Genomic DNA, 18,293 nt, shown 5'->3' with positions numbered 1-18,293 from the left:
TGTAACCTCTATGTGCTTAGAAGGAGCAAAGGGAATGCACTGACTAACTATACAGCAGAGTTTTACATTGGACACTCAACATCAGTGGCTGGTCCTGATGTTGAGGGGAGAAATGCTACTTTGATGACTTCAGATAAACTATAAATAGTATATAAATAGTATATAAATAGTAATAGTATATAAATAGGCCACATACCAGCTGATAAACATATGCATCTCTACCCCAAAAAGTTTCAGCTTTCAGTGCTGTCCCTTCTTTTTGTGTTCTATGTGGTATATCTGATTCTTTTAAGTTTTTGTTTTTTTTTTTTAATGGGTGCCTAGTAGGTATATATATTTACGAGGTACATGAGATATTTTGATACAGGCATGTAAATCACATCATGGAAAATTGGTTGTTCATTCCTTCAAGCATTTATCCTTTGTCTTACAAACAATTGAGTTACACTCTTAGTTATTTTTAAATGTACAATTAAATTATTATTGACTATAGTCTCCCTGTTGTGCTATCAAATACTAGGTCTTATTCATTTCATTGTTTCTATTTTTGGGGGAAGGTATCCATTAAGCATCCCCACCTCCCCTGTAAAACCCCACTCCACACTACCTTTTGCAGCCTCTGGTAACAATCCTGCTGTCTTATACTCTATGTGTTCAATTGTTTTGATTTTTAGATTCCACTAATAAGCATGAACAGATGATATTTGTCTTTCTGTGCCTGGCTTATTTCACTTAACATAATGACCTCCATGTTAATGCAAATGGCAGGATCTCATTCTCTTTTGTGGCTGAATAGTACTCCATTGTGTATAGGTACCACATTTTATGTATTCATTCATCTGTTGATGGACACCTAGGTTGCCTCCAAACCTTGGCTATTGTGAATACTGCTGTAGTAAACATGGAAATTCAGGTATCTCTTTGATATACTCGTTTCCTTTCTTTTGGGTATATATCCAGCAGTAGGATTGCTGGATCATATAACTCTATTTTCAGCTTTTTGAGGAGCCTCCAAACTATTCGCCATAGTGGTTGTACTAATTTACATTCCCATCAACAGTGTATGAGGGTTCCTATTTCTCTGTATCTTCACCAGCATTAGTTATTGCCTGTCTTTTTAATAAAAGCCATTTTAACTGAGGTGAGATGATATCTCATTGTAGTTTTGATTTGCATTTCTCTGATGATCAGTGATGTTGAGCACCTTTTCATATGCCTGTTTGCCATTGGTATGTCTTCTTTTGAGAAATGTCTATTCAGATATTTTGCCCATTTTAAAATTGGATTATTAAATTTTTTTCCTATAGATTGAGCTTCTTATATATATTCTAGTTATTAATCCCTTGTCAGATGAGTAGTTTGCAAATATTTTCTCCCATTCTGTGGGTCGTTCACTTTGTTGATTGTTTCCTTTGCTGTGCAAAAGCTTTTTAACTTGATGTGATCCCATTCAGGACCATATCGTTTAATTTCTATGTGTTTATATAGTTTCCAAAATTCCTCTTGTGATTGATTTGTAGTTTTATTCCATTGTGGTCAGAGAAGATGCTTGATATTGTTCCAAATTTTTTGAATGTTTTAAGACTTGTTTTATGACCTAACATATGGTCTATCCCTGAGAGTGATCCATGTGCTGAGGAGAAAAATGTGTATTCTGCAGCCATTGGATGAAATGTTCTGTAAATATCTATTAGATCTATTTGTTCTGTAGTGCAGATAAAGTCTGACATTTCTTTGTCGAGGTTCTGTCTGGGAGATCTGTCTAACACTGAAAGTGGGGTGTTGAAATCTCCAGCAATTACTATATTGGGGTCTATCTCTTTAGCTCTAATAATATTTGCTTTATATAGCTGGGTACTCCAGTGTTGGGTGCATAGATATTTCCAATTGTTATGTCCTCTTGCTGAATTGACTCATTTATCATTACATTATAATCTTTGTCTCTTCTTACAGTTTTTGTCTTGCAATCTATTTTGTCTGATATCAGTATAGCTATTCTAGCTATTCCTGCTCTTTTTTCATTTCCATTGTCATGGAATATCTTTTTCCATCCCTTTATTTTTAATCTGTGTGTATCTTTATAGGTGAAGTGTGTTTCTTTTAGGCAACAGATCATTGGGTCTTGTTTTTTCATTCATTCAGCTACTCTATGTCTTTTGAGTGCAGAATTTAGTCTATTTACTTTCAGTGTTATTATTGATAAGTAAGGACTTACTCCTGCCATTTTGTTATTTGTTTTCTGGTGGCTTTACAGTCTTCAATTCCTTCTTTGCTTTCTTCCTATCTTCCTTTTAATGAAGGTGATTTTTCTCTGATTGTATGCTTTAATTTCTTTCTTTTTATTTATTTAATTTTTTGGTATCCGTTGTATGTTTTTCTATTTGAGGTTACCATGAGGCTTGCAAATACTATCTTATAACCCACTATTTTAAACTGATGACAACTTAATACTGATTGCATATGCAAACACACAGAAAGAAAACTAATAAAAACTCTACACTTTAACTTTGTTCCTTAGCTTTTAAATTTTTTGTTGTTTCTCTTTATGTCTTATTGTACTGTCTGTGTCTTGAAAAGTTGTTGTAGTTATTTTATTTGATTGATTCATCATTTAGTCTTTCTATGTAAGATGAGAAGTTTACACACCACAATTACAGTGTTATACTATCCTGTGTTTTTTTGTGTGCTTGCTGTTACCAGGAAGTTTTGTACCTTTATATGATTTCTTCTTGCTCATTAACATCCTTTTCTTTCAGATTGAAGAACTCTTTTTAGTATTTCTTGTAGGACATATCTAGTGTTGATGAAATCCCTCAGCTATTGTTTGGGAAAGTATTTCTCCTTCACGCTTCAAAGATATTTTTACTGGATATACTTACTATTTTAGAGTAAAAGTATTTTTTCCTTCAGCACTGTAAACATGTCATGCCACTCTCTCTTGATCTGTAAGGTTTCCACTGAAAAGTCTGCTGCCAGACATATTGGAGTGCCATTGTATATTATTTGTTTCTTTTTTCTTGCTGCTTTTAGAATTCTTTCTTTATCCTTGACCTTTGGGAGTTTGATTATTAAATGGCTTGAGGTAGTCTTCTCTAGATTAAATGCACTTGGGGTTCTATAATCTTCTTGTACTCAAATGTTGATATCTTTTTCTAGGTTTGGGAAGTTCTCTGTTATAATCCCTTTGAATAAACTTTTTACCGCTATATGTTTCTGTACTTCCTCTTTTAGGCCGATAACTCTTAGATTTACCCTTTTGAGAATGGTTTCTAGATCTTTTGGGCATGCTTCATTGTTTTTTATTCTTTTTTCTTTTGTCTCATCTGACTATGTATTTTCAGATAGCCTGTCTTTCAGCTCACAAATTCGTCTGCCTGATCAGTTCTGCTATTGAGACTCTGATACATTCGTCAGCATGTCAGTTGCATTTTTCATTTCTAGAATTTGTTTCTTTTTAATTATTTCAATCCCTTTGTTAAATTCATCTGAAAGAATTATGAATTCCTTTTGTATTGTCTTGAATTTCTTTGAGTTTCTTCAAAACAGCTATTTTGAATTCTCTGTCAGAAAGGTCATATATCTCTGTTTCTCCAGGATTGGTCTCTGGTGCTTTATTTAGTTTATCTGAGGAGGTTATACATTCCTGGATGGTGTTGATGCTAGTAGATGTTCTTTGGTGTCTGGGCATTGAAGAGTTGGGTACTCGTTGTAGTCTTCACAGTCTGAGCTTGTTTATGCCTGTCCTTCTTGGGAATGCTTTACAGGTAATCAAAGGAACTTGGGTCACAAGCCCAATAACACTGTGTTTTTTGTAGACATGTAGAGGTACCACCTTAGTGGTCTTGGATAAGATCCAAAAGAATTCTCTGGATCACCATGCAGAGACTCTTGTTCTTTTCCCTTACTTCCTCCCAAATAAATGGAGTCTCTTTCTCTCTGTGCTAAACCCCCTGGAACTGGGGTTATGGTGATGCAAGCACTCCTGTGGCCACTACCACTGGGAGTGCACTGGGTCAGACCTGAAGCCAGCCCAGCACTGGCTCTTGCCCAGGGCCCTTCCCTTCAGGACAGTAAGCTTCCTCAGGCCCCAGGCATGTCCAGAGATGCTGTCGGGAAGCCAGAGATTAGGGTCAAATATCTTAGTAGTTTACCTGATGTTCTGTTCTACTATGGATAACTACCACTCACACCACAATACAAAGTTCTTCTCACTCTTCCCTCCCCTTTCCACAGGCAGAGGGGCCACTCCCTGTGGCTGCCACCACCTTTGGTCCACAGGGTTTCTGCCAGGCCACCACCAATATTCACTTAAAGCCCAAGGGCTCTTCCATCAGCTTGTGGTGAAAGCTGCCTGGCCTGGGACTTACCCTTCAGGGCAGTGGGCTCCCTCTGGCCCAGGGTAGTTCTAGAAATGCTGTTCAAGAGTGTAGGCCTGGGCCAGATACGGTGGCTCACGCCTGTAATCCCAACACTTTGGAAGGCCAAGATGGGCGGATCACCTGAGGTCAGGAGTTCGAGACCAGCCTGGCCAACATGGCGAAACCCTATCTCTACTAAAAATAAAAAAATTAGCTGGGTGTGGTGGAGTGTGCTTGTAATCCCAGCTACTTGGAAGGCTGAAGCAGGAGAATCGCTTGAACCCAGGAGGTAGAGGTTGCGGTGAACTGAGGTCACACCACTTCCCTCCAGCCTGGGCGACCGAGTGAGACTCCATCTCAAAAAACTACAACAACAACAAAAAACAAAAAAAAAAGAGTGTAAGCCTTGACTTGGGGACCCCAAGAACCTGCTTGTTGTTCTACCTCACTGTGGCTGAACTGGTACCTAAGGTGTAAGACAAAGTCCCCTTTACTTTTCTCTCTGCTTTTCTCAAATAGAAGGAGTCTTTCACTGTAGCCACCACAGCTGGGAATGTGCTGGGTCACACCTGAAACCAGCACATCTCAGAGTCTCATCCAAGGCCCATGACACACTCCTTGGTTATCACTGCTGGTTATTCAGGGCCCAAGGGCTCTTTAGTCAGCAGGTGATGTATCCTGCGAGGACTGGGTTTTTCCCTCCAAGGCAGTAGGTTCCCTTTTGGCCCAGGGTGGGTATAGAAATGCTGTTCAGGAGCAACTGGGCGCAGTGGCTCACGCCTGTCATCCCAGCACTTTGGGAGGCCAAGGCGGGTGGATCACGAGGTCAGGAGATCGAGACCATCCTGGCTAACACGGTGAAACCCTGTCTCTACTAAAAATACAAAAAAAAAATTAGCCGGGCGTGATGGCAGCCGCCTGTAGTCCCAGCTACTCAGGAGGCTGAGGCAGGAGAATGGCGTGAACCCAGGAGGTGAACCCACTGCACTCCAGCCTGGGCGACAGAGCGAGATGCTGTCTCGAAAAAAAAAAGAAATGTTGTTCAGGACCTAGGGCCTATAATGCGGGCCTCACAACTCTGCCCAGTGCTGTATCCTACTGTGGCTGAGCTGGAATCCAAGATATAAGACAGTCCTTTTTACTCTTTGCTCTTTGCTCCTTAGGCAGAAGAAAGGAGTCACTTCTATTGCAGCTGCCTTGGTTTGGGGCATGGGTGATGCAAGCACTCCTTTAGCTATGCCAGCTGGTATCTCCCTAGATCACATGCTACCCTAGTCCAATTACTATAAGCCCAGCCTAGTGCTAGTAGCCTAGGAATTGGAGTCCTTGTGCCCTAGACCGTCTTTCAAGATTAGGACCCCAGAGTATTTCAGCCCACGGTGGTGAGGCTTGCAGGGAAACTCAAGTTCTGGCCACTGGGATGGATGCTTTCTGTCTAGCTAGGGCGGGTCCAAATGCTCCCTCCATGTGCTGGCACTGGCTGAGCCCAGCACAGCTTTATTCTCCACTGTGACAGGGCAGCACTAAATTCAATGTAAAGGCTCCCAGCCACTGTGCCCTCCCTTTCCCAAGTGCATAGGTTCTCTCTCCACACCGCATGGCCGCTGCTAGGGGGTGAGGAAGGGGTGGCATTGGTGATGCAAGACCATCTTTTCTGCCCTTCTCAATGCCTCTTTCAATGATATGAAGTCAAAACTAGCCACTGTGATTGCTTACCTGGTTTTTGGTTCTTGTGATGGTGCTTTTCTGTGTGCAGATAGTTAAAAATTTGGTGTTCTAACAGGGGAACCAATGTTTGTAGGCTTCTGTTCCACCATCTTGCTCTGCCTGCTCCCATATCTGATTCTTACTCGGAAATTCTTACAGCTGAAAAATCTCCTGTCCAGATTCCCTGCAGGATTCTATAGGGAAGATCACTTATCTTTATCATACAACCTTTCACTCTTATTGTTATAATTCTTATTTACCTCTCTAAGAATGAGTAGTATAGCTCTGTGATTTCAGGCAAGTTACTTAATCTCTCTTTGTTTCTTTGCTGTTAAATATAAACTGTGTCAGTTGTTTTGAGGATTAAATGAGGTAATTCCTAGCACAGAGTAAGCACTTACTAAATAATAGCTATTACTATTATCTTTCTTCAGCCAGCTGAAGTCTTAGAGGGCAGTGCCCTCATAGTGTTCTTTGCATCTTCTGCAAGTACTTGCTGCTATGTATAAGACAGAATTTTTCACACTGGGCTTCCTTGGACAAGTTTCATAAGAGGTGCTTTTTTGTAGTTCAAAAACATTGGATTCAAATTTCATCTGTAAATTTTAACTGTTTTAAAAAACAACAAAAATCTGTGAGCTCAAATGTTATAAAATAGAATTTTAAGTAATAAAGACTATCAGTGTCTTTACAGTTGTTCACACCTATAATCCTGGCATTTTGGGAGGCTAAGGTGGGAGGATCACTTAAGGCCAGGAGTTTGAGACCAGCCTGGGTGACATAGTGAGACCTCGTCTCTACAAAAAAAAAAAAAAAAATTAATTAGCCAGGCGAGGTTGTGTACACAACCTGAGCAACAGATCAACACTCTATCTCAATTTAAAAAAAAAAAAATTATCATTTTTATTAATATGCTGCTAAATTACTTCATTTTTATGCTTTTCCTATCTTTTTAAATTGAAGATGATCCTGATATTGAAGAGTAAACTGTTAAACTGCAAAACAAGAACTTGTTGCCATTTGCAAATATTTCTGTCCATAAATTTTAATCGTGTGAATTTTAAAAATACAAAAATAAGTAGAATAGGATACAGAAATACAACTGACACATAACCTCTGTTTTCATTGATTTGTATTACTCAGATGAGGCTCGTTGTAGCCATTGATTGATTTTTATAATAAATTCATTCTATAAATTTAAATAAAAATATACCTGTTCTAGTTAAGTGTGGATTTACCTACTACCTTTGGAAAGAGGAGACATTGATAAGTAACTTATTGTTTTTATGTATTTCTTTGATAAGCATTTATTATACTATTGTTATATAATACATTTTAGGCTCTAAGTTAACAATATAGGTTTGACAGGCTACAACTGACAGCCTTTGGTTAAACATAAGCTCATTAGGTTTCCATGTAATTGTGCATTTAGAAGAATATTGCTTTAAGACTCTGGAAGCACTGACGTGTAAAGTATCCTATGTCTTTGAGTCAGCTGACTCCCATCTTTCACTTTTGCAGGGGCCCAGCTGGAGTAAGAGCCCAAGCCCTGGATAGAGATGGAAATCTGGTAGAAGATTTTGTATTTGATGCAGGAGTTGGGAATATTGGAAATCGTGTTCTTCATGTGAGAAATGCACCTTCCCCTGCTGCTACTTCTTCCCTTGCAATTTCTGGAATGATTGCAGATGAAGTGCAACAAAGATTTGAATTGTAAATAATGAAAGGAGCTAGGTATGCACTGTCATCTCCATGTCAGCAACAAGAATGTACTAATTGCATTCTTTAATTTAAAAAATGGTTTTTAAAATTTCATTTTTAGGTCAAAGATAACCACTGAATTGTTAAAATGATATAACATAGAAATAATAATTTTCTACAAAAATTAGCTGGGCATGGTGGCACATGCCTGTAATCCCAGCTACTCGAGAGGCTGAGGCAGGAGAATCACTTGAACCGAGGAGGCAGAGGTTGCAGTGAGCTGGCTCTCCAGCCTGGGTGACAGAGCAAGAGAAAACATAATAATAATTTTCAAAATGTTAGGCTGGGGATCGTGGCCAGCACTTTGAGAGGCCAAGGCAGGTAGATTGTAGCCTAAGAGTTTGAGACCAGCCTGGGCAACATGACAAAACGCTGTTTCTACAAAATAGCTGGGTGTGGTGCCTCTGTAGTTCCAGCTACATAGTAGGCTGAGGTGAGAGGATCACTTGAACCCAGGAGGTCCAGGCTCCAGTGAGCTATGTTCATGACACTGCATTCCAGGCTGGATGATAGAGCAAGATCTTGTCTCAAAAAAAAAAAAAAAAAAAAAAAAATCCAACCTAAGCAACATGGTGAATGAAACCCCATCTCTACAAAAAATACAAAAATTAGCTGGGCATGATGGTGTGTGCCTGTAGTCCCAGCTACTTGAGGGGCTGAGGCAGCAGGATCACCTGAGCCCGGGAGGTCAAGGCTACCGTGAGGTGTGTTCGTGCCACTGTACCTCAGCCTGGGCAACAAAGTCAGTCCCTGACTCAAAAAATAAAAACAACAACAAAATATAAATTCCATGCTTATTTACTTTGTGAATAAAGAGGCAAGATACAGTTTTATCTGTCCTGAATGCCTGATTTTTTTTTTTTTTTTTTTTAGATGGAGTTTCACTCTTGTTGCCCAGGCTTGAGTGCAATGGTGAAATCTTGGCTCACTGCAACCACTGCCTCCCAGGTTCAAGCGATTCTTCTACCTCAACCTCCCGAGTAGCTGGGATTACAGGTGCCCACCACCATGCCTGGCTAATTTTTTTGTATTTTTAGTAGAGAGGGGGTTTTGCCATGTTGGCCAGGGTGGACTTGAATTCCTGACCTCAGGTGATCCACCCGCCTCAGCCTCAAAGTGCTGGGATTACAGGTGTGAGCCACCGCACCCAGCCCTGAATCCCTGACTTTGTTAATGACCTGTCCTTACCAACTATGACCTAGAGAAGATTTAGCTTTTCAAGAATTTTGGAGAACGATGGCATAAAAATGGGTTATTCCCTTAAATCAGTTTTTTAGCATTATACTACCTAAGCTCGTTTGGTCTCTCACAGACAAGGAAATACATCATATTGTAGGTTGCATTCTTTTAATTTTGAAGAGTCACAAAACTCACATTATTTAGAGCAACAATATTTGTATTTAGAAATTAAAAATTCATGATTTCAAGAAAATACATAAAATTTACATTTTTGAGTAGTTTGAATAAGTTTCTATCTTAGTTATAATATTTGTCAGAAATAACAAACTCAAAACCTTTATTATTTTCAGTCTCTTTATAACTGATGTGGTATGGTATCATCATGAAATGTAAACAGTGGTACACTGAGTAGTTGTCTTACTCTTCAGTCTCTGTGGCTGACAACTGAAATAACTTAGAAGAGATAGATTTTTATGAGAGCAGTTTTGGAATCCTGTCACTGATGTATAGAACTCTAATTTTAAGTTTATTTATATATTATATCTCTGATCTTTAGTCACACTAAGACTCTCAAAATGTTGGCCAAGATTGCCAATGATTCATACCTACTTGATTTTTCAGGGCTCCTATAAAGTTGTGTAGGGATATTTTTCCATTTTTGATAAATATCTAACTTTGAGGCATTCACTTTTGTAAACCGCGAAAGTGCCTTACATTCATGTGTACCTCATGAGTATTTTAAGTTGATGCCCAGTGCTGTACTATATCCTGTATATATGTGTTGTGTGGTATCTGTTGAAATGATTCTTGTAATTTAGAAAGTTAGAAAATAGAAATGTAAATGAAAATGTGACGACCTGACTGCAGAATTTTGAGTACTGAACCACATTTAAGTGAGGCGTTTTCATCCATTCTCTCTCATTTGCTCTCTCAGGAATCATCTTCTAGTCTGTATGTCTTCTTTCCTCTTAGCTCTCCAAAGCTGTATGATGGATGGGTGAGAAGGATGTGCATTTTGGTTGATAGGAAAAATGCTTCTGTTTTCTTCCTTTTCCCCTCACTTCAAGCATTGATGATTACATTGGTTGAGCTACCTCATCCATTAATTTGAAAGGCTACACATCATCAGCTCGTGTTCAAGAAGTAGCACATCCCAGGTAAACAGAGTAGGCCATTATTCAACACTTGGGATGAGCATATTAAAAGCATTCAGATATCAATGACAGAAGAAGCAAGCCCTAATGTTTCTTTATAACAGCTGATTCCTGCAAAAAATGCAAACACACCATAGTTTTCTGTTCCATTACAAGATTACTAAGAGATGGAAAATATTATCATTTTCTATTTAATCAACAGTACGATTGCATACATACTAAGTTGTAAAGACTGGAATTACAAAAAATGATTGTCCTAATTGAAGCAATCCTCAATCCATTCGAGTCTGTACAATACCCCAAAAAATAAAAGTGAAAAATTTGTTGAAAGTGTTTTGAATATGTAGGTTATTCTGTTTGTAAAACATTTTATATGTATGTCAACAGGGTTTTGTTGTTTAATACTGATATAATAAAGTTTTATTATTTCTGACAGAAATGTATATTAATATTTAAAATATTTTAATGATCCTTGGTGTAGAGAACATATTTTTTAGTTCCTTAAAGACTTTTACGCAAATAAATTTTTTATGTGTAAAACATAAACTGTTTGCTTTAGGATAGCAGCCAACCTTTTTAAAAAACTCATTTCTGTGTTAGTATATAACACAAAATGAGGTTGAGTAGTTTATATTTTGGGTAAAAAAATGGAGCATTTTAGATTTTAACTTCAGAGTGTTTGTGAGACACTCTTGATGTACCAGCAAGTATATTTTTGGTGTTTCATGTTACATAGCTTAACTCTTTTATCCATGCATATATGTGCATATCGAAGTCCTTGATCCTCTCAGCGTTGGCACTGTTTGGGGAGTTGCCTTTACTGTTGGCAGAATTCCACTTTCCCTGAGGCCATTTGGAAATCTACCTGGTAACCTGTGGGATAACCTTAACTCTTAGAACTTTCTTCATAGGATGGTGGTGAGAGTGGGGTATACTGCCAGGCCCTGTCCTTTGGGAGTTTGTAGGACCTGCTTTCGGAGGCAATCCAACCCTGATGGCTGTAACTATGAGCTATCCCTGTAAACACAGGAGGCATGGTGTCTATATTTAAGGACTGGCTCTGCCCTCCTGGGCACTTGATCTGTGTCTAGACTTCTTGGCCAGAGGTTTCCTCATCTTTCTGCACATACACTGTTATCTAAAGATCTTGTAAACATTTTTGAGTTGTAGTCGTAAAGTCAGTTACTAAGCTTTTCTAATACACTCAAAGGGAGTTTTTGAAATCTCTTCATCAGGGCTTAAGGTAGAAGGACAGGATGAAATGGTTGGGAAAGCAAAATCTGCCTCGAGATGTTTTTGAATAGTTTGTACTCATTAAAGAGTTTAAGAATGGAAATAAACCCTGAAGCCCTGAAGGGAAGAACTGTGTTGATACCAACCAACCTACTTTTCTGGCCTCAAATCCTAGAAAATATTGTAGGTCTTTGTTGTTGTTGTTGTTAATTGCTTTTATTTTCTGCTTATGGGAAGGGTCTCACATTAAAGTTATCTTAAGTTTCTTTTGCCCCTGGGATAAAATGAGAAAATTTACCTTTTAGATATGGCAAGAGATGGCAGGTCTTGGGTTGCTCAGGAAGCCCAACTTTGAATATTAGGAAAGACCTGAGGGACAGTGGTAACAGAGGGACCTCTCTCACTAGAGAACCTTGAATTTTAGCCAAGTTCTGCTTAAAACTGTATCTTTAGAAAAACCTCTTTTAACTTGGTTGCTGTGAAGCAGAATGAAATGGCTACAGCAGTGGTTTTTTTTTTTTTTTTAAAACACCTTTCAGATTTAATTTTCCTTAAATTTGTCCACTGGGAATATAAGAGATGTCTTTTAGGGGTATCAGTTTATTTTTAAATTTTTGTCTCCCCTTCCCTCTCCTTTCCCCCTCCTTTCTCCCTCCTTTCCCCCTCCTTTCCCGTACCTTTTCCTCCCCTTCCCCCCCTTCCCCCGCTTTCCCCCTCCTTTCCCCCTCCTTTCCCCCTCCTTTCCCTCGACAGGGTCTTGCTTTGTTGCCCAGGCTGGAGTGCAATGGCAATATCTTGGCTCACTACAACCTCCGCCTCCTGGGTTCAAGTGATTCTCCTGCCTCAGCCTCCTGAGTAGCTAGGATTACAGGTACATGCCACCACACCCAGCTAATTTTTTATATTTTTGGTAGAGATGGGGTTTCACCATGTTGGCCAGGCTGGTCTTGAACTCCTGACCTCAAGTGATCCACCCGCCTTGGCCTCCCAAAGTTGGGATTACAAACGTGAGCCACCACGCCGGGCCTTTTTATTTTTTATTTTTTAAGACAGAGTCTCACTCTGTCACCCAGGACCCAGGCTGGAGTGTAGTGGCATGATCATAGCTCACTGTAGCCTTAACATCGTGGGCTCAGGTAATCTTCCTGCTTTAGTCTCCTGAATAGCTGAGACTATAGGTGTGCATCTCCAGGCCCAGGTAATTTTTTTTTTTTTGAGAGACAGGTTTCACTATTTTGCCCAGGATGGTCTGGGACTCCTGGCCTCAAGCAGTCTTCTTGCCTTGACCTTCCAACGTGCTGAGATTACAGGCATGGGTTACCACACCTGGCTGTGATACCAGTTTATAATAATAGCAGATTCTTTTGTTTGTATGGGTTTTTGTTGTTGTTTTGGTCTCTGAGTAGCTTCCCAAGTCACGTGCGCCACGTACTAATTGCTCTTTCCCAGAATGCCTAGATCCTTAACCTTTGCCTATGTTTTTCTTAGACGCTTTTTTTTTTCCTTTTTTTTTCTTTTTGAGACAGAATCTCACTCTGTTGCCCAGGCTGGAGTGCAGTGGCATGATCTCAGTTCACTATAGCCTCTGCCTCCCGGGTTCAAGCGATTCTCCTGCCTCAGCCTCCCGAGTAGTTGGAACTACAGTGACACACCACCATGCCCGGCTAATTTTAGTATTTTTAGTAGAGACGGGGCTTCACCATGTTGGCCAGGCTGGTCTCAAACTCCTGACCTCAGGGGATCCACTTGCTTTGGCCTCCCAGCATGCTGGGATTATAGGCATGAGCCACTGCGCCCAGCCTTTCTTAGATTCTTGATCAATCATTCCAGCTGGGACCTCCTGGATCCTTCTAAATACTCAGAAACAAGCATGTTGGTTATGTTACAGGCCAATAGGAAAATGTTGTCTTCTGACATCCAACTTTGTGCTTTGGAATTTAGGGATATAAAGATGTTTTTGCTTCTGCTTTGCATGTTAGAATTTTGTGGTTGGTAGTGAATTTTTGAATATACTTTTATTTTTGAATTGTCTCCAGAATTACTTGGTAAGTTTTCTGCAATTAAAGAAAAAGCCTAATGTTAAATGTTATTTTAAAAGGGTTGATGCAACGTTGAGGATTTCAAGGTTCTACCAGAATTCCTAATTGAGAGAATGGTAGTTTCCTCTGGAAGGAAACTTCCTATGAAAAGTCATATAGTGATGGCATTTATTCTAAGAGTGGATATGGTAGGTGAGAACTGAAGAGTTGAAGGGAATCTGGAGGGTCATTCCAGGCTACTTAGCTTCCGGAAATCACATCAATGGATAACACCAAAGAATCACACTGTTTTTCCAAGTAGAGAGTAAATGATTATATATTTGGGTCAAAAAACTGAAGTTTGGTTATCAGTGAATATAGTAATCACAGAACAAAACAATACTTTGTTGTGAGTTAGTAATATAAACTAACACAGTAGTATAAACCTACCCAAGAGGGAGGGGGTTTGCCCTGTTTGGTTTATTATTTTGGGTTCAGTTGGTAGAGAATAGAATCCATTCTACCTAAACAAAAATAAATTTATTTTGGGCCAGGTGTGGTGACTCATGCCTGTAATCCCAGCACTTTGAGAGGCTGATGCAGGAGGACTGCTTAAGGCCAGGAGTTCAAGACCAGCCTGGACAGCATGGCAAGAGTCCTAGCTATCTTTTTTTTTTTTTTTTTTTTTGAGACATAGTCTTGCTCTGTTGCCCAGGCTGGAGTGTGGTGGCGCAATCTTGGCTCACTGCAACCTCCGCTTCCCAGGCTCAAACTATTCTCCTACCTCAGCCTCCTGAGTAGCTGGGATTACTGGCATATGTCACCACGCCCAGTTAATTTATTTTGTATTTTTAGTAGAGATAGGGTTTTGCCATGTTGGCCAGGCTGGTCTCGAATTCCTGACCTCAAGTGATCCTCCCACCTTGGCCTCCCAAAGTGCTGGGATTACAGACATGGTGAGCCACCTCGCCCAACCAGTCCTAGCTATCTGAAAGGTTGAGATGGGGATCCCTTGAGCCCAAGAGTTCAAGGCTGCAGGGATCTATGATTGTACCACTGCACTCCAGCCTGGGTAACAGAGTGAGACTCTGTCTAAAAGTAATAATAACAATAATAATAATACGTTCATTCAGAGAATACAGAATCATTGGAAGGCTAATGAAGTAGATTCTGGTTGAGCTTTCAGGAACAAGTCCCAAAGCCACATCACAGAACCAGGACACTAAGAGAGTAATTTCAAAACAATTATGATCCACAGAGAACTGCCACACCATGCATGAGTCTAGCCATTGCTGCTGCCACATAAAACTAGTGACTGAATGGTGCTTGCTAAATCACTTCTGCCTTATTTTTTATTTTTTATTTTTTTGAGACGGAGTCTTGCTTTAGTCACCCAGGCTGGAGTGGTGCAGTGGTGCGATCTTGGCTCACTGCAACCTCTGCTTCCCGGGTTCAAGCTATTCTTCTGCCTCAGCCTCCTGAGTCTCTGGGATTACAGGCGACCACCACCACGCCTGGCTAATTTTGTACTTTTAGTGGGTGGGGTTTCGCCATGTTGGCCAGGCTGGTCTCGAACTCCTGACCTCAGGTGATCCATCCACCTTGGCCTCCCAAGGCACAGGGATTATGGGCGTGAGCCACCGCGCCCGGGCTTACTTCTGCCTTCTACATCTCACTCCAGTGTATCTGATAGGCTGGGAGCTGTACTGAAGAGATTATGAATACATTTGTTGTTGACAGCTCAACTTTATAACTGTCAGGAATTCGAAGGATTGTATTGCGATAACATAAATAACAAAAATTTGAATGATGCTTTGCCCATTCTCTTTTTTTTTTTTTTTTTTTTTTTGAGACAGAGTCTCGCTCTGTCTCCCAGGCTGGAGTACAGTGGTGCAATCTCAGCTCACTGCAAGCTCCGCCTCCTGGGTTCACACCATTCTCCTGCCTCGGCCTCCCAAGTAACTGGGACTACATGCGCCCACCACCATGCCAGGCTAACTTTTTGTGTTTTTAGTAGAGACAGTTTCACCGTAGCCAGGATGGTCTCGATCTCCTGACTTCGTGATCCGCCTGCCTCGGCCTCCCAAAGTGCTGGGATTACAGGCATGAGCCACCGCGCCCAGCAATAATTTGCCCTTTCACCTTTATTATAGGAGGAGGTGTTTGGAACAGCTACTTCCCCCACTTACGATGACTTTTCACTTGGTGGTGGTGGCAATATTTGGATGACTTCAGTGGCATCCTCATACCCTGGAGAACCAGAAAACACTCTTATTTGTTCAATAGCAAGTTGTATGTAACATATAAACATACAATGCCTTTTTTTGTGGGGCGTGGGGAGGCATATTAAATCAATGTTTTGGAATTTCATACAAAATTACAGTTCCTCTTGGGAAGAAGACCTTTTAGGTATGCTGTCTCTTACGGGGCTGGGCATGAGCCTCCCATGAGGGTCAGAGGACAAGGGCCTGTCTGAGGCCTGCTTCAACTTCTTTCAGGCAGGTGGCTGTGAGAGGACCGAGCTAGCTATGGCAGCAACCCATGAAAGTGAGTGATAACGACATTGATTGTTTCCTGTGGCGTTGCTTTGCTTTGCGTAATTGACTGGTAGCACTTGTAGCTTTAAATAAATTGAGGAAGTATGAGAGAGTAAATGGGAGAAATGTTGAGTAAGTCCTTCTTGAAAATGTTTTTAAGTGGGAGAATATTAGTGGTAAATTACTGTCTTTTAACATTTTAATTGTGCTTGGATCATTCACATTTTCCCTCAAATCCTATCTAAATTTAAAAAAGGGTAAAGCCAGGTGCAGTGGTTCATGCCTGTAGTCCCAGCACATTGGAAGACTGAGGCAGGAGGATCGCTTAAGACCAGGAGTTCAAGACGAGCCGGGGCAACAGAGCAAGACCACATCTCTTAAAAAAAAAAAAAAATTACAAATTACAAAATAAATTAGCTGGGCATGGTGATGCAATCCTAGCTACCTGGGAGGCAGAGGCAAGAGGACCCCTTGAGCCTAGGAGTTCAAGGCTGCAGGGAGCTAGTATGATCATGCCACCACACTCCAGCCTGGGTGACAGAGTGAGACCCTATCTCTTAAAAAAAAAATAATTTAAAAAGGGAAGCAAAATTATAATCCGTCAAATTATTGGCTGGGCACAGTCGCTCTCGCCTGTAATCCCAGCACTTTGGGAGGCTGAGGCAGGCAGATCACCTGAGGTCAGGAGTTCGAGACCAGCCTGGCCAACATGGCTAAACCCCGTCTCTACTAAAAATACAAAAAAATTAGCCAGGTTTGATAGTGTGTGCCTGTAATCCCAGCTACTTGGGAGGCTGAGGCAGGAGAATCACTTGAATCCAGGAGGCAGAGGTTGCAGTGAGCCGAGATCGCGCCACTGCACTCTAGCCTGAGTGTCAGAGCAGGACTCCATCTCAAAAAAAAAAAAAAATTACTAACATGATAATTAGCATATTTCAGTACATATTTGTCATTAAGCTTTTTGTTATGTATACATATGCCCTTCCTCTTATAGTATCAGTGTGTTTAATACTTGCTTTTTTTTTTTTTTTTTGAGATGGAGTCTCCCTTTGTTGCCCAGGCTGGAGTGCAGTGGCGTGATCTTGGCTCACTGCAACCTCCTCCACCTCCCAGGTTCAAACGATTCTCCTGCCTCAGCCTCCCTAGTAGCTGGAATTACAGGCACCCACCAATATTCCTGGCTAATTTTTGTATTTTTAGTAGAGATGGGGTTTCACCATTTTGGCCAGGCTGGTCTCAAACTCCTGACCTCAGGTGATCTGCCCGCCTCAGCCTCCCAAGTGCTGGGATTACAGGTGTGAGCCACCACGCCCAGCCTAATTTTTTATTTTTTAACACTTGAAGCAAATGTTTAATAGTTAGACTGGAAATTTTTCATTAAAAATACCTCTTAATTAGTGTTTTGAATAAGTACCATTTTCATGTGGTTGCAAATTCAAAAGTCATAATAAGGGGTCTGGACAAAGTTGGCTCACACCTATAATCTTACTACTTTGGTAGGCCAAGAAGGGAGGCTCTCTGGAGCCCAGGTGTTTTTAGCCCAGCCTGGGCAACAAAGCAAGACCCCCATCTCAACAACAACAAAAGTCACAAAAAGGTAGACAGTGAAAAATTTCCCTTTCATCTCCAGCCACCCAGTTTTCATCCCTGTGGCAACAAAAATCTTTGTAGCCTTGCTGATATGGTTTGGCTGTGTCCCCACCCAAATCTCATCTTGAATTGTAGTTCCTATAATCCCCACGTTTGTGGGAGGGACCTGGTAGGATGAGACTGAATCATGGGGGCGATTATGCCCATGCTGCAGTTCTCATGATAGTGAGTTCTCATAAAATATGAAGGTTTTATAAGGGGCTTTTCCCGCTTTTGCTCAGCACTTCTCCTTGCTGCCACTATGTGAAGAAGGACATGTTTGCTTCCCCTTCTGCCATGATTGTAAGTTTCCTGAGGCATCCCCAGCCCTGTGGAATTGTGAGTTGTTGAAACCTCTTTCCTTTATAAATTACCCAGTCTTGGGTATGTCTTTATTAGCAGCGTGAGAACAGACCAATACAATAAATGCAGAGAAATTGAGTCAAATGCTTATATAGTAAAATTATGTAAAATATAGTATTTTATATAATAAAATACTGCCAAGGAGCCTCCCTCCTTGGCCTGCCAAAGTATAAGATTATAGGTGTGAGCCAACTTTGTCCAGACCCCTTATTGTGACTTGCATTTGCAACCACATGAAAATGGTACTTATTCAAAACACTAATTAAGAGGTATTTTTAATGAAAAATTTCCAGTCTAACTATAAACATTTGCTTAAAGTGTATGAGGAGCCATACTTTCAGTACTATACATCCT

At 40.6% G+C, this 18,293-nt stretch overlaps 1 protein-coding gene across 3 annotated transcripts in view; it reads left to right on the top strand.

Moving 5' to 3' along the window:
* Window positions 1–10,489, top strand: part of L2HGDH (L-2-hydroxyglutarate dehydrogenase) — a 73,042-nt gene extending 62,553 nt beyond the window's left edge. For 2 of the 3 annotated variants that reach the window (XM_073010974.1, XM_073010975.1), the window contains one exon: window positions 7,587–8,573. In XM_073010974.1, coding sequence (XP_072867075.1) covers window positions 7,587–7,782 — 196 coding nt within the window. In that variant the 3' untranslated portion in view covers window positions 7,783–8,573. Of the gene's footprint in view, window positions 1–7,586; window positions 8,574–8,699 lie in introns of those variants that run through there. The other variant, XM_007986641.3, reaches the window with a different exon arrangement.
* The last annotated feature ends 7,804 nt before the right edge of the window (window positions 10,490–18,293 follow it).

The sequence above is a fragment of the Chlorocebus sabaeus genome, chromosome 24, assembly GCF_047675955.1.
Source record: "Chlorocebus sabaeus isolate Y175 chromosome 24, mChlSab1.0.hap1, whole genome shotgun sequence".
In the NCBI taxonomy this organism is placed as follows: Eukaryota; Metazoa; Chordata; class Mammalia; order Primates; family Cercopithecidae; genus Chlorocebus; species Chlorocebus sabaeus.
The sequence above is the reverse complement of the archived record's forward strand: the minus strand, read 5'-3'. Positions and strand labels throughout refer to the sequence as shown.